The sequence below is a fragment of the Maylandia zebra genome, linkage group LG7, assembly GCF_041146795.1.
Source record: "Maylandia zebra isolate NMK-2024a linkage group LG7, Mzebra_GT3a, whole genome shotgun sequence".
NCBI classification, from domain to species: domain Eukaryota; kingdom Metazoa; phylum Chordata; class Actinopteri; order Cichliformes; family Cichlidae; genus Maylandia; species Maylandia zebra.
This window is the reverse complement of record NC_135173.1, coordinates 9,226,681-9,247,732: the sequence shown is the minus strand read 5'-3', so window position 1 is coordinate 9,247,732 and position 21,052 is coordinate 9,226,681. Positions and strand designations below refer to the sequence as shown.

The window sequence follows — 21,052 nt, the reverse complement described above, 5'->3', positions numbered from 1 at the left end:
TAGAAATGTAACCCATTCTGCAGTGTGGCCTTTCTGCTACTCGCCCAGCCCCCCACTGTGTCGGTGCATGGACAGCGAGAAGGAAAATCCAATTCAGGAAACATTTCTACTTCTGCAGCAGCACACGGATTAGAAATGTGACATATGGATAAAGAGGAATGAGGGAATTTCAAAAACAACACAATAGCAGTTACAAGATCAATGTATTTGGGCAGGAGATGATTTAATTTAAATGAATACGATGTAAAACAGTTTAGAAAGAGGCTAACTCGAGACTTTACTCCAGCGCTGATGCTGTGATCGTTCAGTAGGTACCACAATGCATTGACACCCCCCACCCCCCTTCCCTCCAGAAAAAAAGAGATTAAAAAAAAAAAAAAAAAAAGACATTTGACAAGAATGTCTCATGGTTTTAAATTTATGTGTCAACATATTTCACACATACACACCAGTTTTAACTGTGATAGTCTAACAGTCACCACGGATGGTTTCCAGTGCTTTTATTTACAGAAAAGTGACTAGACTTCATGTTACTGTACACTTTGATATTTTTCCCTTTTTATAAATACCCATAGGGTAATAGGTCCTCAGTAGCTTTGAGTGCATTATATAGAACACACAACCCTAGGTTAATGCGTCTTTACTAGCGATACAAAACAGAGAACAAAGTACCAATTGTAACATCGAAAATAAAGGATACACCATGTTACAAAGTTACAGAAAATACATACTATATATATATATTTATATATATGTGTGTGTTTGTGTGTGTGTGTGTGTGTATAGATATATAGTCACAGAAAAACAGCAAAAAGGCTTGCGACAGAATACACTTTTTTTTCTTTCTAAGTCACATTGTTCATCATTTTTTTTAAAAAAGTATCCAAGATGAAGAAACCTTAACACACCCATCAAGGTCTTTCTTGAGTTTGTATCGGTCACCTGTGATGTTAAGTATCCCAGGAGAACGTTAAGGCAGTGCAGTCCATCATCATCATCATCATCATCGAGCTGCAGTGCAAGCATCTGCTGCAGAGGGCTCACGACAGGATACTGCTGAGCAACAAGAGGAGACTGAGATTGTACAGCTTAGAGCACGCAGAGCCGTCAGTCGCTGGACATCACTGACGGAGGGGCGGGCGGGTTGGTGGGACCGTGTGTGCGCCCGACCTCGTGGATGAGGGAAACTCTGGCAGAGGTGTACATTCCTTAAATCGAAGGCACAGCTTGGCAGCAGCATTGCACTCTCATAATGATTTTGCTGCAATCTTATTTTGTTTTTCTTCTGTCGACTGCTGAAGAAACTTTAATAAACCTCCCCACAAGTTGCAGCCAATCATTGGATGTGATTGATGTAATGCGTGTTTTAAAATTGTCAGAACATCCACGCCGTGATTCGTTTTACCTTACGCTGGCGCATTTTACTCTCCGTTCCCTTTTTTTTTTTTCATGCGCTTGATTGGAAAGTGTTCACAGCTCTCAGATTTAAGGCTATTTGGCCCAGCCGGTGGTGGCCTCCCCGTTGATGTAGGCAAAGCCGGGGAAATGTTGCGAGTGTTCGTACTCTGAGTTCCTGCGTGGGCCCAGAGGTGAGTACATATCCCCAGAGGTGGCATAGCGGGACGAATGCATAGGCGGGCTGGTGTAACAGCTGTTACCTGGTGACACATCTGGCCACCGGGGGGCAACAGGCGTGGGGTGCAACCGAGGAGTGCTGCCCATCAGGCACGGCTCCATTCGGGACATCTGGCTGTTGAGCTGGTACTGTGGAGAGGAAAAGGAGGGGGATAAGTTAAGTAGAAGATGGAGCAGTACTTCTATGGTGCTGTTCGGCTTTGACTGCTATTCAAAGTGCTTTTTTCTAGTTAGTCACTCTTCGCTGGAACCATCAGGGGCAACTCAGGGTTTGGTATCTTGTCCAAGGCCCGAAGAAGACCACCAATCTTCTAACTGGTAAACTATATCAGTCAACCCCAAGTGATGGCGAGCATTAGAGGAGCTGTTGCGTGGATTTTATCTTTTTCCATCCTTTATGTTAGGATACCTGATCTAACTCTCTTCCTGACAGCAAGTCATTTAAATGCTGCCCTCTTTGCGCTGCCAGAGTGATACGAACCTTAAAATTCCCTTTTCCACAGGTCTCGTGGTCCTGAAAGGTGACCACGACCCGGCCGATATCTCATTTGATGCTGTATTAAGCATAAAATATTGGGTTTGAACTGACCCTGCTGCTGGTAATTTCCTGTCATGGGAAATTGCTTCACAAGTTGTGGCACAGTGGTCAAAATAGAAAATTAAGCCACTTAAGAAAATGAGGGTTTCACCCAAAAAAGTGCTTTTTCTCTCTCCCTCCTTGTGTGTGCGTGCATGTGTGTGATCTGTTGCCTGTGGTGACTGACCTCAAACAGACCAAATCTGCCTGTTGACAAAAATATTTTGGACAGATGGGGATCCGGCAAAGTTTTCAGACCGTTTCAGCTCCATGTCCAACCTCTCGCAGTGACAAAGTGCAGGCATTGTGCCCTATTTAAGCTCAGACGGGGCTAAAAAAAAAAAAAAATGTGGAAGTAGACCCTTTCCCCTTTTTTTAACTAAATATAAACACGACAGTCGAAGCCATTATGAGGGATCACGGCATGGAAAAAGACAGTCAGTGCAGAACAGGCGGCTCAGCTGCCTCTTGTTCACAAGCAGAAAAGAGACCATTGAATAACAATATTTTAATAAACGCCCCCTTGCCCTGCTCCGTGGCCACTGGCTCAGACAGATGAAGAGACTATTGAGAGCTGGAAAGAGAAGTAACAGAGCAAGGCCCCCTCTTGGCCCCGGCCGAGCCACCTTTCACTGTCTGCTTCCGCTGTGTGGAGAGGGTGATTCAGGGACTTTTAGAAACACTGCGAGCGCTGAGGCCCAGCTGATCTCCTCCCTCTATAAAGGCAGCAGAGGCTGGAGGACCCTTGACAGGAAATTGCCACCAAAAGAGTAAAACTCACTCGGTAACATCAGCGGCTCAATCTCTTTCTAATAACCTTTCTTTTCTTTTTCTTTTTTTTTTTTTAAATAGCATCATATTTAAATCTATTTATTCCCCTAAAAGGACAACTCAGTCAGTTCATCCTCACATTTAGTTTATCAGATGCTACATATTTTTTAACACGTAGTATCAGCCTCATATAATGCATAAAGTTTAAGTAGCAGTTAGGCATCACACAAGGTATTAAACCCCAGTATTTTCATACTGATACTTATGACTTACTTAGCTACTTACTTGAGTTACTTTATACAGTTTAAATCATAGTTTTACCTCCACGCTGTGAAAGTCTAAAAGTGTCCTATCACTGCATAGATGCAATCCAGGATTTCAGATCATCCAAACAGTCAGAGGGTTTTTTTTTAATCTTTGGAATCTAACAAATGTCTTCCCAAGTGTTTCATTTATTTTCTTTCATTATTAAAACCTAATACTTTTATTATTTAGCATTAACAGGTCCTTAGATTAATATAAAACCTGAATTCATCTGATCTGCTACCACACCCCATTCCTGAGCATCAGAGCCTGACCTGTGCAGATGTACGGTGGTAGGCGGAGTAGTGCAGCGGGGCTGGGATCGTCGGCTCGTGGGCCAAACTCGGGTACTGGCTCTGGATGGAGTGAGGATGCTGGTTGGCGTAACTGCCATAGTTGTAGCTACCAGTGTACCTAAAATGGAGTTAAACAGTCGAAATTTAGTAAATATAATGAATCCAAAAAATAAATTGAGAATGTATTTTAATACTGCAATGATCAATAGTTTTGTAATCACCCATGCTCCTCCCTGTAGACTGGCATCCTGTGGGCAGAAGATGGAGGGGGTACGGGAGCGCTGCTCCTCATACAGGACAGCTGCTGCCCGGCCTCTGGAGCGGCTCCGCCTGCTGTTGTCACTGTGTATGTAAGGGACCAGGTATATGACTGAACAGCGCCTGGTAGACACATATATAGACACAGAGACAGACGCTTTGGCGCAGAGGAACTACGTTAAACTCTGCTTATTCTGGGCTTTTTGTACGCGAGTCCTGTCTCACCTGTCGTGGCAGGTACTCCGGTGTACTCCGGGGACACGGCTGCTGTGGGGGAGCTGGCCGAGGAGACGCCCACAGAGTGGACTGACCGAGCGGGAGAGTAGGATCCCGGAGACGGCGAGGCAGGGGCGGTTTCTGTCAGCGTAAATTCCTCCTCTCTCTCTGCTGAAGGTGTCGGGAGGAAACAGGCGGTTAGACAGTTTAATGCAAAGAGGGATGCTATGTTAAAGAGCCAGAACAAATCTTCAGTTAGACAACAAAGTCTTTTTGTGTGGCAGAAAACAGGCTCATTCTAAAAGATTCATCAATACAAGGTCACTGCAAACAAGTGTATACATTTTATTCTATAATATATAAGATTAAAAAAACATTTAAAATTGAGAGAAATGAACAGGAACACCTTACAACAGTGAATTCCTGGACAGGTAAGAATAAACTACCTCTGCTGGTGTTTCGGAGGCTTTTCTGGACAGTCACCACAACATTTAGGGTGCAAATCTCCCTGGGTACGCGCAAACGTATGTCTAAGGTTTCCAGGCAAAGCTATGTCAAAATTTCAAGTTCAACTTCTAGAGTCAAACTTGAGAATAAGTCAAAATTTTTGAGATAACAGATGGAAATTTTTACTTATGGATGATAACAATTTCTTTTTTTCCAGTTGTGAAAACAAGCTTCCTTATATTACTTGATAATAATGTTGAGTGTTGACTAACAAGTGTTAAATTAATTTATTCTCATTTGTTTAAAAAAAAGTATAATACATAATAAATGACCCAAAAGTGGCTCTCACATAAAACAAATCAATTATGCTGGAAGTTAAGAATAATAAATAAATAAAACAGTTCTTTTTTCATTTAACAGATATTCAACAGATTTTTTAAATTCAAGTTAATTGTATTTATGTAGAACATTTAAAAGAACCAGAGTGTTTTCCAGGCAAAAAAATGACACTAATGACCAAAATATGAGAAATAAATCAAATAGTGTAAAATTAAACACCTGTAACTTAAACCTGATATTAGAAACAACAATAAAAAAAATCATGAAAACGTTGGTTGGAGAGGATTTATGTGGGATGGCAGACTACTGCAGAGCCTGGGGACAAGAACAGCAAAGGCCCGACCTGGAGGGCTTTAAAACCAAATGAAAACCATTTAAAATCAACTCTGTGTTTCGGAGGTAGAAACTGAGCTAAAACAGGAGCGACGTGCTGTCTTTTATGTGCACCAACTGTGTTTTGAAGCATCTGCAATCGAGGAAAAGTGAAATTGGACGATCCTTTACAGAGGAAGTTGCAGAGGTGCATCACTGAGAGGTGATGTAGGTGTGGCATAAACTAAAAACACCACTGATCTGATTGTTAAAAGTCAGAGATCTGTATATAAAAACGTGCCTTTGTTTGGGTATTTGTAGGGATTGGAATCGGAGGAAAGTAAGCCAACTTCAGCTTTTCTATCATTTAGCTGAAGGAAGATTTTTGCCATCAAGGGTTATGGATCATCCAATCAGTCAAAGTTAAGTTCAGGGTTTTGGAAATGTCCACTGATGTAGTCACCTTACCAAACAGCTGTGCTGCTGGTTACCACCTGCACCTACAGCTGGAGCGCTCACCTGTGCTGCCCTCGCCTTTCATGGCCCTCATGAGGTCGTTGGCTCTCTCCTGGCAGTGCAGGGACTCCAGCAGGTAAAGCACATAGTCGTCAAACATGAGATGGATCAGGTGGAAGGAGCCTGCAGACGTATACAAGAAAGCACAATCAGACAGTAGAAGCATTTATCTGGAGTTAGAGTGGCACAGTTCCAGTGAGTCGCTGAAACCAAACAAACATCTGTCCAGCATGTAACTGATTACAACCATTGAGATGATGACATCACATCCTGCAGGCATGACAGGAGGGCCGCTGTTATTAAAAAGGAGCGCGCGCGCTTGTTTCCGTGTACCGAGTCAGTGCCAGAAATATGTCAGCTGACCCCGGGGGTCGCACGAAAGATGAGCATGTGAGGGAGTGTCACAATTGTGTCATTGTGCCGGCCGCTTCTGCCGCCGCCGTGTGCATAATAAACACTTGTGGCCATTGAGGGGAGCCGGGTGTAACACTGACCGGTCATAAAATGGGAAAAGACAGGCAAACGCATCGGGGAGAGGGGAGGGGCGACCTTTGTTAATTAGCTGTTTGTGCACAGAGACCTGCTTTATCAAAACACTGCAACCAGCTGTGTCTTTGATATTCACAGACAGGGACAGAGGAGGGGAGAGAAAAGCCATTTTCTTTTCTTTAATTTTTACTGCTTGTCGCTTACCACAAACAGTAAGCTGTTAAAGCAGCAGCCATTTCACTCGTGCCTACTCTCTCCTCGTCTCAAAGTCGAAGCTAAGCAAGCAGAGGAATCATTAAATGAGCATTTAGCCCCAATTAAGAGACATTTCATCTCTTTATATCAGTTTGATTTGGCTCATATTAGCTTTTAAATGTGAAAATCATGAGCAAGTGAGGGAAACTCTAAACTTATACTTAAAAAACCCTCAAATTTCACTAAAGATATTATTAGCGGAGCTATTTTCAGCAGTTTACATGGATGACACAGTAAATAAAACGACTGTCAACGCTGTGTGTTTTCTGTTGCATGAAAAGCAGGAGGAGCTCACCGAAGCTGGGCGCGCTGTGCAGGGTCATATCCCGGATGACTCTGGTACCAAAACACGACCACATAAGCAGGAACTGCTGGGCCACCTTCTTCAGGCTCCCGGGCCTCTTCCCCGCCACCTAGAGAGAACATTTCCATGAGAAAAGAGGGGGGAAGGGTGGGGACGCCGGGGTAGAATTAACCTCCGGGTCCATATTGGGGCTTAACCCTCAGGAACGAAAAACATGTCAACAAGTCAACTATTTAATTTGCCCCCGGGGACACGCCTTCCCATTGAACTATTGTCTGAGCAGTCCAAGACGTTGCCGGGGAGACGGAAATTTTACAAGGCAATATCTGGCACATAATGGACGCAAATGGGAAGCTTGAAGACATCATTAACTGGGAGGATCGCAACCTAAGTGACTCGGTTTAAGAGAGAGTTGCAGGGAAGAGAGGGAAGAGGGCTTTCAGCCACAGGTGTCTCAGTGAGGGGAGGATTATAAAAAAATATGCACTTTTCACCTGTGCAGCTTACACTGAAGTGTCTAAACAACCACACAAAAACAGGGGATAATGCCTGTTAGCTGTCTGACCTTGACGACGCAGCGATCCACCATCGAGTCCAGCCACTCGATGTAAGCCTCGATCGGCGACTGCTCCTCCAGCAGACGATCAAACTCCTGATACACTGTGAGAGAAGGGAGCGTTACATAGAACACAAACAGCACCTTCACCTTCACACAGCAGCTTCTACGTATGTGTGACCTCTGACCCCTTCCGGGCCAATGCAGAGGCGCGAGGGTGCAGGGAATTGGAAATGCTCCGCAGGGTGTTTGAGAGCAGATTGAACTTGTTTAACCTTTTGCTCTCCGTCATTAACGCTCTGACTCTGCCGGCCGTGGGAATGACCGTCCCTCGGCGAGTCGTTCACGTCATAGTAAAGTGCCCGTCCGGGTGAGTCAGGGCGACTTACAGTGGATAATAAGCTGCCTGTGCTCCTCCTGCGAGTCCTCCATGGTGTAAAGTGTCTGCTTGGTGATGCTGTTCAAGTCCACGTTCCTCCAGTCCTCTAGCATTTGAAAGGTGATGTCGGCGCTGTTTATCACAGTCCGCGATGCCTTGGGACAGATAAGTCAACAATATGACAAATCTAAGCATACCCACATCCCTTATCAGCTTTGTTCTTTCATATGGATTTTATTAAAAACATTCAGACCACGATAGGCACCTGACATAGATGGTTTAGTGATGTTTGCCGCTTTAGGATCTGCGAAAATCTCCTCGATACTGAAATACAAAAGGAGAAGAAAATACAATAAATCCCTGAGAAGTTACCCTATAAAATCCACACGTGCTTAAGAAGCAAACAATCACTTTGGCATATTTTATGCTTACGTTCAAATTTGATATTCCTCAGGTTTTCTGGAAGGTCATGAAGTGCTATTTTAAGCCACTCATCGAGCTGTTTGGCAAATTTTCGAATGACCTGAGTTAAACTGTGCAGATGAGGAGAAAATGAAGCACATTTAGTACCTGAGTCAAAACACGTGATTTTATTTAATAAGGGTCACAACTAAAGAACTAATTAACTGTTAGAGCCATAAAAACGAAACATAAAGAGCAGACCATGAGTTCAAAACCATTTCGGAGCTCAGGATTGAGCACTGATCCTCAGTAAGACTGTTCAATTTGTTTTTTCACAAAAGACTCAAATTTAATTTTTTCAGCACGTCTTTCTTGTTTTGTCTTCCAGATGAGACTTTACTTGAAACTTTGAAGCTTTAGAAAACGAGCCACCCCGCCTTTACACATCACGGTAAATAAATTAATTGTGTTTCCAAACAGCTGATAACTTTAAAACTGAAGATGTGCCTGCAAATCATCGGAGATGGAATGACGTGACCCTACAAGACACACACTGTAAAAGTGTAGCTGCATAAGCTGTGCACAAGATATTAAAACCACAAAAAGAGAGGTTAAATCAGGATATTACTGTGAACTCTGAGCTGCAGTAGAGGGACACTCTCACCTATCAGGCAGTGCTTGCAGGACGGTGGGCATCAGCACCCCTGAGATGGCCTTGTAGAGGATGGAGTCACAGACACCGACGATGTTCACCACCGTGGGGGAGCCGAGGACAGGAAGCATGTGGGGCGGCATGCCCTGCCAGAAGTGCAGCAGGAAGCTCTGGACCTGTGGCCGTTGCACACGACGTGATATTACAAACATACAAGCGGCAAACACCGAATGTGCTCAAACAGACTTTAAAGTGGTCATTTTAAACAGAAAAGGACTCGCCTCATCAAAGTTGGCCCGAATAACGGTGTCCAGTATCCTCTGACAGTGTGTTCTGTACATCATGATGAAGGTTGACACCTGTGGGCAACAGCAGGGTATTAATCTAATTGCATAACAAACTTAATAGCTTTTTTTTCTCTTTGGGAAAAAAAAAATGCTGCAAAAACAAGAAGATAAATCTTGAACAAAGCATGGGAGCCAATAAATAGATGTTACAGGCCTAGGCTTGAGCGGAGTAATATAAAACGAGCTTTAGAGATCAGCAAAACACAAACCATTTAAAATCATGGCCCCCCTTTAAAAGCCGGACAGCTAGTGCCTGTCCTTTTGTCCACAGCTAGATCTTATTATCTCCTCCAAAAGATTAAGAGTTAGAGAGGAGCCAGCATATAAGTCCTCAAGGTCCTTCTCTAAACGCAAACCCACTGAAGCTCCCGGGGCAGATAAAAGAGCCAGAGGGGGCGCAGAGCTGGTGAGATGGCAAGCAACGGCGAAGGGAGGAGGGGGCTGAGGGGGGCGCTGGAAGGATGGACTTTTAAAACTCCTGTTTACCCTTTCTTCTGGCAGGCTGGCAGGCAAATTTAGGTCTTTGACATTTGGAAACTCTGGCAGGAGCGTCCCCAGTTTGGAGCGCGGTGAATACGCCACTGTCTGCTTCGTGGCCTCTTTCTTCCCCGTCTCGTTCACCCACGCCGCTCCCTTTTTGGAGTACATCACATCATAATACTGGGAGGTCTCCTTCACCGCTATTCCATAGTAGTGATACCTGAGGAGCAGAGACGACGGACAGATCAATGGCAAGGACGTTTGAGGATCACTTGGCTGATATATAATAAAATAAAATATTGTTTGAAAATTCTAATGTCTTTTTTTAAATAAATGTTATTTACAAAATAATAATAATAATAATAATAATACTCAAAGTGTGATTTAATTTTTTTTATTGATTAATTTTAATTTTGCTTTTTGAATACGTCTTTTGTTTTTTTATTTTTTAGGTGAATATTTCCAAAAGTACGTTATCAGAAAAGCAATAAGTTCTTTCATATTGCTTTTCAAAGACAATTTACAAATAAATATATCCACTAATTTAAAAAAGCATGTGAACAAATCATTACAGGTTGTTGTGCAGGAAGAACATGACAAAAAAATATTTTTTAAAAAGGAAAACTACAGGAACATAAGATAAATGGTAAATGGTAAATGGCCTGTATTTGTATAGCGCTTTACTAGTCCCTAAGGACCCCAAAGCGCTTTACATATCCAGTCATCCACCCATTCACACACTGGTGATGGCAGCTACATTGTAGCCGCAGCCACCCTGGGGCGCACTGATGTCAGCAAAGCACAAAATGCAGTCTAAACATGTGGTTTTTAACCCTTGTGTGGTGTTCGTATTTTTGTTACTCAGCCAGTGTTCATGGGTCTGGTGGACCCGCTAGAGTTTTGGCTTTCCAAATTAACACTATCAAACAATTTTATGTTAAATTACTCAACAGATGTTTACTTCATCCCAATTACAAGACATATGAACAGCAAACATGGTTAATTTTTTCCCTTTACCTTTGTTAGATCACATTTATGAATTAATGTGCTTCTCGTTTTTCTTTTATATAAAATGTTATAAATAAATCAGTTATAATCAAGTGGAGTGCGTGGAAAGACACAACACATTTACACGTGAAAAAATAATTGTTTAATTTTTCTTTTGAAAAAAACTGAACACGGGTCTCACAGACCCGAACACCATACAAGGGTTAAATGTTTTTAAGCTGAGGAACTGACTCAGCTTCTCTAACATAAAAACCCTGAAACATCTTACTTTGACTGCCCTCTTGTTCCCAGTCGTCTGGTAGTCAGTGCTGGAAACTGCTGCCTTATGATCTGTTTATTGTGAGAGAAATACTGTTAGCAAGTATAGATTCAAAATATTTATGTGTTTTTGTCTGCGTTGGATAAAACCAAAAGAAAAAGAAAAGATGGTGTAAAGAGGCGACATAAGGAAGCACCTTATGTCGCAGGTGTGTGCATTTTACTTGTTATTATTGTATAATATGGCTTTACAGCACGCAGAAGTCAACAGAATACGCTGCACTTCATTTTTAGCTCTTGGTGAGAGAGTGTTTAATAAAGTTGGTCTTGCAGTCATATCCACAGGGAGCGCCGTGCAGAAGAAAAGCTTCCAGAGTCTATGTATTTATGACATCCATGGGTATTACTCCCCCTCCCTTACCCCCATATCTACAGCCTCCCTGCATCTTTCCACCCACCCATCCTGACTCCTTCTCTCCCTCTTTACCTTTTCCACTCCCTCCTTTCCACCTTTCCTCTCTCTTTCTCTTTCTCTCTTTTTTTTGTCCAAAGAGATTGGCTCCTCGGTCCAGCTCCTGGTGCAGAAACTTTAGCAAACAGTGTAGCTCTCCATTGTGTGGGATGAAAAAAGAGGCCAAGCTGTGAAGTTTCTGTCAGGCCCCGCTTGATAAATGAGCAGACAGGGAGGCAGTCCGGGCCCTCTCTCGTTTTTTTGTCCTGAATCAATGAAGCCTTCCTAAAGGACACCCCACACTGCTCCAGCCACTGATCTAACATTCCGCAACATCTCACCCTTCCAAATTTCCTTTAATTACACATTAATCCAGGCCCCTTCTCTTTTTCAATATCTTCCGACAGGAGCTGTGGAGGGGCGGGGGTAGGCCCGGGTTGGGGGTTGGGGCTGGAGTCCAGGGTACAGGGGATGGCTGGGGGTAGGAAGGCTGAGGAACTTCTTGGGGTTGTGGGAACAGACCAAAGCACATCTCCTTTGGCTCTAGATTATGTGTTCAGCGAGAGCTTTGCTTCACACTGAGTTTTGATCTGATATAACTTCAACACAGCCGCACAAAAACCGACCCAGGCGTGCAACGGCCCCAGCGTAACGCTCGCGGCTGACTGAGCAGAAGACCGCTTCGATTTGTGGTGCATCTGCAACATCAGCTATAAGTTTTAACTTCGTACCTGAATATTAAAAACACTAAAAACTAAAAGAAAGTAGTAATAATTGTGAAAAGGCATTTCACAAATTAAACACTCCTCCCAAGCTACAATAGATGTGACTGTTGACTCTCCACACTGTCTGATCTTCATCACTACTCAAGTTTGCATTTCACCTTTCCAAAGCTGGCTGCGTTCACAGGCTGCGTGTCGTGCTTTTCGCTGAAGTCTAGGTAATGCATATAGAGGGCACTTCGGGGGATGCACACACCTTCGGCTATCTCGTAGTTTTCTTCTAGCCTGTGAATAACAAAGGGGGAAATGTCAGGTGGACATTTGGAAGCTCGTGTATGGTTTTATGACGAACAGGGCGTTTAAAAATTACCGTGATCTGATATTAAACTGCACGATGTTAGAGTTTATGTTATTAAGAGGACAGATTAAAGCAGATATGCCATTAGGGTACCGCCTCAAATTCAGTTCAAAGATGAGAAGAAAGAAGTAGGACACAATATAAATTAAAGAGCTACATCATGGTAATCATTATCTTACTTCCAGTGTAACAACACTGTAGCAGTGTTTATTATAAAGCAAACTGTCTGTTGCATCCCAGCAGAGCTAACTGTTTCACGGAACAGCCATGCATTGGGTTGTCATGCAAGACATGACAACACATCAACAAAGACAACAGCTACTCCCTCGGGAGTTGCAACATCCATTTTTCCTGCAACCTCGTCTCACTAACAGCTGCAGTGGACAAATTCACATTAAAGCAGAACAGCTGTTTATCAGTGTTCCCAATACTGGACGTCATATTTCATCAATCTTTGATCGTCGACAATGAGCACGTCATAATTTCTAAATGATTCACATTGAAATATTTGCCCTTATTTACAGAAGCAGCATTTGTGCTCTTAACTGTTTGCCAACACAGGAGACATGAACACTTCTGACGTAATTAGCATTTCAGAGATGGTTTCAAGTATTCTGCCCCCAGTGGCTCAACAAAGCAATGACTTCAATACTTCAGCGTTGCTTTTCCAAACTCAAATATCTGAATGAGTCACTCATTTTTAAGAAATGCACATCACAACTCATGTGCATTTTTACATTTCATCCCTCATATTATTTGTGTAAATCTAACAACTTAAGAAAAGGTAATACGATAAATACAAAACGACCTAAAACTAAGCCTTGAGGTACACCAGCATCACAATTAGTAGTTTTTATTGTTTTCTGTTTGTAGTTCACCTTTTTTTAGTTCACTTTTATATTGCAGTGGAATTTTTCACAGCCCCTGTATTAGTCTCTTTAATCTAGAAAAGATTTTTAAATTAACCAATAAGATTAGCACTTAATTGCTAATCTTCTATGTGTTTACAGAGGACGCAGGAATTAAGCAAAAAGAGCGGTATGAATGTGGTATGAATGTCGGTAACAATGTCAGCCTGATTTTTTTTTCACGTTTGTAAAAACTGTCCCTAAGAAATCCTGTTTTTGGTGCAGCCGTCAAACAAATCGCTTAAATGTGATGTCTGTAACTCATTAACAACAATCAGAAGAAGAAAGCACTATTTCCACTTTGTATAAAAAAAACACCATTAAGACGCAACAGACTGATTAAGTACAAGTAAATTTGACCTTTCAAACGGTTGAACTACACGTTAAATCCTGAAACTGCTGCAATTACTTTTATTATTATTTACAGAACAAAAGTTTCATTATTAGCCTGAAACATTAATGTTTCCCATGGTTTTCCAAGCTTCTGAGACCTCATTTATTACTCCAAATAATTACCTCTTAAATGCACTTTAATGCTGGGTAATATGCCATACCGTACTGTATGTGTCTGGGTACTGCATGTAGACCTCTGCATTGGCTGATTGTCTGTTTCAGTGAAGCTGAGTAAGAACTAAGATAAATGTTCATTTACTTAGAAACTGTTTTTTGAATTGGATCCATTTTTACTGCTTTTCGGTAAAACAGCTACATTTAAGTCTTCTGACAATCAAACTGTGATCAGTCACGTGACCCAATATATTATTTTAGGTTAAAAAATTGTTCTTTAATTACAAATATACAAGCATAACTAATGCTGGACAGATTATTTACTCTTGATTCAACACCCTACCTACTTAGCTGCATAAGAACTATTTGCTGATAATTTCCTAATAGAGCATACAGTATATATTATAACATTTTTAGACTGATTTTCTTCTGTTTAAATCAACAATTTACTTATCACACAAAATAAAAAGAGACTCACTTTGAAAAGTAAAAAAAAAAAGTTCATTATTATTACAGGATATTTGATGTATAAAATTATTCTCTTTTAATTCTCTAATTTTAAACAGACTTGTCACAATTGGAGTTGGTATTCCATGTATATATACATGATATGAATGAATTGTGGTGCATGTTGAGGCTGCAGGTGCAATTATTTGTTGCTGCCTAGCAGATATAAAGTAAATTTCCCTAAAATGTGCAGAGAAACTTATCATCTGTGTGTACGGGTGACATTTAAGACAATTTAAATTAACCAAATCAATCAAATTTACTGAAAATAATAACAGAATCTGCAGGATGAAGACAACACAGGATTAAAACAATGAAAAAAAGTGCTCTGATGTGCACATTATTTAATTTTTAAAAAGAATAAAACAGACTCTTTTGTGAGTGGTTGATTTAAAGGACTGGTTACATCAGTTTTACATTAATCTGAGAATATATTTAATATTTTAAATAGGCTGTTGTGTTTTGACATGTTGCAGCTTTTCTCTTTAAATGATAAAAGAAATTTTTTTTTAATAACTTACCATTCCAGCGTAGCCGGTGTCGAATGTGGTTTCGAGGCTCTGTTATTTTCTTTTTCTTCATCTGGAATAAACAGCACACGTAGGGCTTAATTAAGTAATTACAGCAAAATGACAGAAGTGTGGCACAAACATACACTTATCATTTCTTCTCTGGCTAAATGACATTTTCTGAGGTTTAAAAGCTACGTGCAGACAGAGGATTCAGTGCAAGTACAGTCGGTCCTGCTTACGTTCATCATTGGACATGTTCCCCAGAGACGTGTGGCTGGAGTATCGCTTACTCTCACTCTCATTAAGGCATCTTTCAATCCAGCTCTCTATAAAAAAGACCAAAGATCAGCTCTTAGAAATGACTTTAAAAAATTAAAAAATGACAAATAAGTTTTAAAAAAATGTTTAGTTTACATTTTCATTCAGTTTTGTTCTTTGTTTTTTAAATTAACTTTTAATTTAACTAAAGAAAACCCACATATTTAAAAATCCCTTTTTGTGAAGTGACTAATGTCATCCTGCAGTGGAACAGAGCCAAAGCTGTATTTGCATAAACACTGCAAATCACTGGCTATACAGGACACTTTAAATGTCGCTAATGTGACAGGGTGAGCTGACAACAATCGATTGTATGGGCAGCAGCGCAGCCCTGGCTCTATTTGACATGTTTTCACCAGGACGGCAGGAATCCAGCATTGTTCTCAGGAGACTACGAGCATACACACTTGCTTAAAAGAGCCTGTGCACATTACTGAAGCAGTCTGGGGGAATAGAAGCCATTGTCCTGTTTTAATTTCTACTTAGAAATAGCTCAACTGGTGTGCTTTCTGTGAGCGAGCAGCAGCAAAACACCAAGGCTTTCATATAGAAACAGCCGAGTAGAGTGGAAAAAAATCGAATTCTTTAACTATTTTTATGAGAGGCATTCACAAAATTCTTTTACTTTAATTCGGTGTAAAAATTGCTTGGATTTTAAGCTACAGCTTTTTCTCTACCAGGAAGTTTAGAGCTAAACTGCATGTCGTAAACAGAGAATCTGAATTATAAGCATAAAAACGAAGATGTGATCAGGAAAAAGTCACCGACATATTTATGCAAAACTAAACCAAACTTTTAGGCTCTGCAACAAATGGAAATCCTTCCACATTAAAGTTATTGAACCTTTTTTCATTTGCAAGTGACAACATTCACAGCACCAGCTGCTGGTGCTGTCTGAGCACGGCATCGAGGAAGATAATAAAAACTTTTAAAAGTTAAGATTCGATGAAGAGTGGATACTTCAATCTTCAGCACGTCCTGTCTAGAGGAAAAAAAAAAAAGGAGTGACTGCTCTTAAAATCCTGTCTAGAAAAAAAACTACTAAAAACTCCAGAGGAGAAAGATTTTTTGGTACGTAAATATTTATAGCTTACTCTTTAACAGTGTTATAACACTGTAGCACTGACAGATGGTAAATAGCATCACACAGAAATTACATCATTTCCAGGTCCTCATCGTGTCTCATCAGTTCCCGTCTGCACTGGCTTCTTTCTCTAGCTTAAAAAAAACCCTGGAAATGAAAAAGAGAATCTTCTGAAGTGGAGCTAATTCTCCACAGAGGCTCGGATCTCAAGCTTCATTTGCCACAAGAACAGATAAGTTGGGGATCTAAATAATTGGATTAAATTTGATCAACAAGTGAAAATGGATGTTCACTCATTTATGAGCACACATTTGGGACTAAACTGCATCATCCTGAAAACTATGCTAAATGACAATTAAGGACTCACATAAAAAAAACAAACCAAATTGCCTGAAAGTGTGTATAATTAGATTTGTCATTAACGTTGCAGAGAGGACTCAGTTTTACCATAAGAAACTCAGTTTCTTACCATAAGAAAATTAATTTGGTGATAAATTCTTAGTAAAAACCTGTTTCAAAGCTGAAAAAATGTCTTGCTTTAGCAGTTTTGTACCTAGTAAATAACCTTTGTAAAAAGCAGGTGCACTGTGATGTACACTTGTGTTTTTAAATGCTGCTCTCATAATTACAAGTTCTCTAGTTTGACTTTAAAAAATAACAGCAAGAAACCAATTGTGGAGACTGAAGGTCCATTTCCTGCTTTTCTCTAATCAAGTGTCTCCTGCATCTTCCCGTAAGCGAGTGTGACCGAAAACACTCCCTCGTAAGTAATTTCAGAAATTTAAAAAGCTAATGAGCATCCGGACAGTTCACCCGAATGCCTGCAGAGAAAGTTCCAGACTTGCATAAGCGCAGCAGAAAACTCATACAATGTGAATAGAAGCTGGGTTTCCTCAACATATCCAAGGCAGGCAGAGTTTAACAGGACTGACCTGTGGAATCCATGTCAGGCTCCTCCAGCAGCCCGCAATGCATCCTCTTCCCATCAACGACACTGACTCCTCCAAGAAAATGGCTTAGCGCACGTTTCTCCCTCCTCAGTGGCTCTCCCCTCGTCTAGCTCTGTGTTTCCGTGACCGCTGCCCGTCACAGGAGATGTTGAGGATCTGAGGTTCGCCCAAGAGAGGGGTGGTGTTGGCGGAGGAGAGGAGGGGAGGTGGGAATGAGGGTGGAAAGGAAGGGGGTGAGGGTGTGGGGCGGGGGGGTAGAGACTCCAGAAATCCAGCGGGGGGAAAGCCAGACCCGTCAAAATGTTTGCTGATGTTTCATGGGAAAGGGGCTGATTTTATAGGAGCCCTGATGGGGACATGTCATTGATAGGCTTGGAAGGCTGATGAATGGCCCCAAGTCAGATGGGGATGTGGCAAGGCTCACTGGAAGTCTTTTGTGGGGCTGTTTTGAATAAGAAAAGCTCCCTCCCAACGAAAAAAAAAAGAGAAAAAAAAAAAAAAAAAAAGAGGCTTAGATCTACGCAGTCCTAACACTGTGGCCTCCCCGTCTTCCATTATGGCATTTAATACGTTTTTATACACCCCCGAGCTCCGAATAAACATACATCTCTACACAACCACCACTCTTGCCTTTCCTTCTGGTTTTAACTCCCACTTCACATCCCTCACACACTTGTTGCCTGCATTTGTGCTGCTCCTCACTCCTCATTCAAACCACCCAAAGCACTATTGTGGTAACTTTTCCAGAGCTGCGGCGCAACACACATCCATACATGATGAAACTGCACCAGTGTGAATGTTTTGGTGGAGTTCTCACCTCTTTTTTTTTTTGCAACCTTATTTTTGGTATGCCTCTGAGAAGAGGGAACGGTCACAAAGGGGGGGAAGTAAAAGTGCAAAACCCGAGGCTGGGAGGGCTCTGATGGAGTGCCTGAGAGCTGGAGAAGGGAAAGCTGTGATTAGAATATGAATGGAACCGCAGGAGAGGGGGAGAGGAGAGGGGAAAGAAGAGGGGAGAGGAGAAAGGCGGATTATGGCTGAATTACTCACCACACCATGGAGCGCAAAGAAGGACTTTCACTCGCAGTGCGCAGGCGTGGACACCACTGCTGACACTCAGCGACGCACAGGACAGGGTGACGGACACAGGGCCACGCTTAGTTAGGACAGGGGTGAGCATCAAATCGGGCTCAAACAGGAAGGAAAGAGCTGCTGGATTGGGTGAAAGGTCAGGGAAATCTAATTTTTGACTCAACTCTCAAAGCTCTAGATGCTGGCCCACAAAGTCAGGACTTCAGAGGAGGACCTAATTAATTTCAGCCTAATTTCAATGGCTCTCACTCATTTTTTCCCAGCCTAGTGACTGTTATCTGCTTATTAGTGCCTCGTAAAATAGGACAGGTGCAGCCACTAAAAAAGAGCCCTTTTCCACCAATCCCATTCTCACACACTCTGCCCGCACAAACGGATGTGCTCTGCTTTGTTTAGTGAAAAGGCCCCAATAGAGTTGTGTGTGCACGTGGGAGTAGGGGGTATGTGGTTACGCCACATACGACAAGTTGGTGGCATTAGGGCTTCACTTTAAAGAGGAAATCATATGACTTAAAGCTGCTCTCTCCCTGGTAACGTCAACAAAGCTGCTGCATCGAGCATCCAGCTGTCCACTCGTATTGAATTCAAACAGGAGACATCCTGCTCTCTCTACCGAGAGACTTCAGTCACTCGTGTTTTTGATTGTGATCAAACAAAATTAATCTTCCAAAAATCAGTTAAAAATGTAAAAAAAAATTAACTGTACACTGCTGATTATATATAATAATAAAAAGATACTTATTGTTCCATGAGATGAATTCTAGAACATTTGAATGCTCATTTTCTGTGCGTGTATCAGCTGCATAAAGATGCACTGATATCAGAGCACAAACTATTTGCTCTTTCTACGAAAAGGCTTTAAATCATCAGGATTTCTGCATTGATAACTATAAAACTGTGCTCTGATTCTCATTTATACGTTTAACTAACACAAGCATCAGCTGATGCTTTGTGAGTAATCACTATTCACACCTGTAAATTCTAAAAGGTTAATACATGTCTTAAAATTGTACTTTAACTCCTTCCCAAATAAAAAAAAGACTTGACAACACACCTCAGTATAAATGCACAAAGTGTTAAATGCACACTATTTTGTTTTCATTACTTCTTGGGTTAAATTCATAACGAAAACATTATTTACAGTGATGCAGTGCATTCACTTTTATTTCAGGCATCTCTCTGTTTTATTACAGATTCTTTATGATTTGACAGGATGGTGGTCACCACTTGCAGAAAACAGCCCTTTCTTTATCTTTAAAGCAACACTAGGTAAGGGTGTTTGTGTATAGTATAACATGTTACTGACGTTGTATTTTTTGTTGTTGCATTTTTAATGTGTTTTGAGTTTGCATGGCCGCCACCTGGGCAGGTAATTCTCAGACTCAGTACGATTCCCACAGAGCAACTTTATAATAACATTATTATTACTTTGAATTTTCTAAGGAGTTTTTAATTGTGTTTTTCATTTTAATCCAGTTTAGTTTGATTTCGTTTCCTGAGCGGGTTTGCTCATTTCAGTTCAGATTTTATTGTTTACAACTAAAAATAAGCAGTTATTAAAAATTATTTTCAGGGTAGTTTTTGTCCTAAGTATCGTATTTATGACATATACCAGAGGTAAGATTTACGGAAAAAAAGTCTCACAGTGTTGTAGACATCTGAAGCCTCAATAAATACATCCATCAAAGCCTCATCAGACAAGCTGTGAGAATAAATCTAACATATACAAAATTGTCATCTAAATTTGTTGTTTTGGGGTTTTTTTTCAGTTAATCTCCTAATTTCACAACATTGTTTCATTAAAGTTTTGAAAAACAAATAACTAAGTTTTTTATTTTAGGTAACTAAAATGTTTTCACATCTAGTTTTAGTTGATTCCTAGTTAATTAATTTTAAAGTTAAGGCAGGTTAAAGCATAACACAACAGAATTTGTTAATTCAGGTAATAAAAAACAATGACATCCCATGGCCCCCTTACACACACACATCATGTGTTCACGGTGCAGGTGTAAAGTTGCAGTCACAGTAATTCAGCATTAGAGAAGTAATGCTTTTTTACGTGTTGGGTCAAATACTTTTCAAACGGCTCAGCAAATATCAGAAAACACAGAAACTGTTTCTGAACTAAACTGGTGTCAAGAAATGTAGAGAAAGACTCGAGAAAGAAGTTAGCACAAAGGGGACGACTGCTGATATTTTATACACTAGAAAACTAAATCTCAAATGTACTGTCCTATTATTTCGTATATTTATCTGATAGTGGATCTATACATGATGTGCTTTTGAATGATATCTTTGAGAAAGACCTTGAAAAACAAATGCGTGTGCTAATTTCATGTTATTCAAAGGTTGCATGAAAACGCTGGGGCAGGTTACACTGGTTAATTTGCAGTAAGTGACAAAGTTTACAGCCATACAGGACACTGTTCGTGGGTAACAAAGATCAGTTTATATTTAAGGTGACGATACTGATTAGATTCACTCACTTAATTCTACCATTTAGCTTTATAGCGTCCTTGGGTTGGATATCTGGCATGTAGCTGCACGCACCTGCTTTTATCTTTTTGAATTTAAGTGATTAAATCAGCAGTGAAGAGTGAATCTACTGAAAAGAAGTTATTATGGGACCTCTTTGACTCTAGGGTATGTTTTCTTCACACTGCACTGCTACAGCCGATCTCAAAGTTTCCAGCTTCAAAATCCTACTTAACATTTATTAGACAGGAGAAAAGCAGACAGAAAAAAAAAAGTGGGGAAATATGACCCAGGTCAGGATGTTCAAAAGATCTTGCGGTCAAAACATGTTTCAGGACAAACAATTTAAAGTTGGTGACATCCTGGAG

The 21,052-nt window shown here is 41.0% G+C and overlaps 1 protein-coding gene across 3 annotated transcripts; it reads right to left on the bottom strand.

Annotated features, from left to right (window-relative positions):
• Window positions 1-485: 485 nt before the first annotated feature.
• rfx4 (regulatory factor X, 4) lies at window positions 486-20,968 on the bottom strand. Of its 3 annotated transcripts, none has more exons than XM_014407917.3 (18): window positions 17,100-20,968; window positions 15,005-15,091; window positions 14,775-14,835; window positions 12,135-12,258; window positions 10,811-10,872; window positions 9,541-9,754; window positions 8,989-9,066; window positions 8,720-8,883; window positions 8,086-8,186; window positions 7,919-7,977; window positions 7,664-7,808; window positions 7,284-7,378; window positions 6,710-6,827; window positions 5,674-5,793; window positions 4,066-4,227; window positions 3,804-3,963; window positions 3,562-3,700; window positions 486-1,764 (listed from the first exon to the last, which is right to left on the bottom strand). In XM_014407917.3, the coding sequence occupies exons 1-18, from the start codon at window positions 17,140-17,142 to the stop codon at window positions 1,492-1,494; spliced, it is 2,205 nt and encodes a 734-aa protein (XP_014263403.1). In that variant the 5' UTR covers window positions 17,143-20,968; the 3' UTR covers window positions 486-1,491. The 3 variants fall into 3 exon arrangements, with proteins under 3 accessions (XP_014263403.1, XP_014263405.1, XP_012775030.2); XM_014407919.3 differs by having other exon boundaries at window positions 3,804-3,924; XM_012919576.4 differs by having other exon boundaries at window positions 4,066-4,224.
• Between the last annotated feature and the right edge of the window lie 84 nt (window positions 20,969-21,052).

Bases quoted from the DNA above. Each gene is read 5' to 3' on its own strand.
- rfx4 (XM_014407917.3), bottom strand. From the start codon at position 17,142: ATGCATTGCGGGCTGCTGGAGGAGCCTGACATGGATTCCACAG. The intron at 15,092-17,099 runs GTCAGTCCTGTT...TCTTTTTTATAG, and splicing joins GCCTGACATGGATTCCACAG to AGAGCTGGATTGAAAGATGC. The intron at 12,259-14,774 runs GTAAGTTATTAA...TGTTATTCACAG, and splicing joins ACACCGGCTACGCTGGAATG to GCTAGAAGAAAACTACGAGA.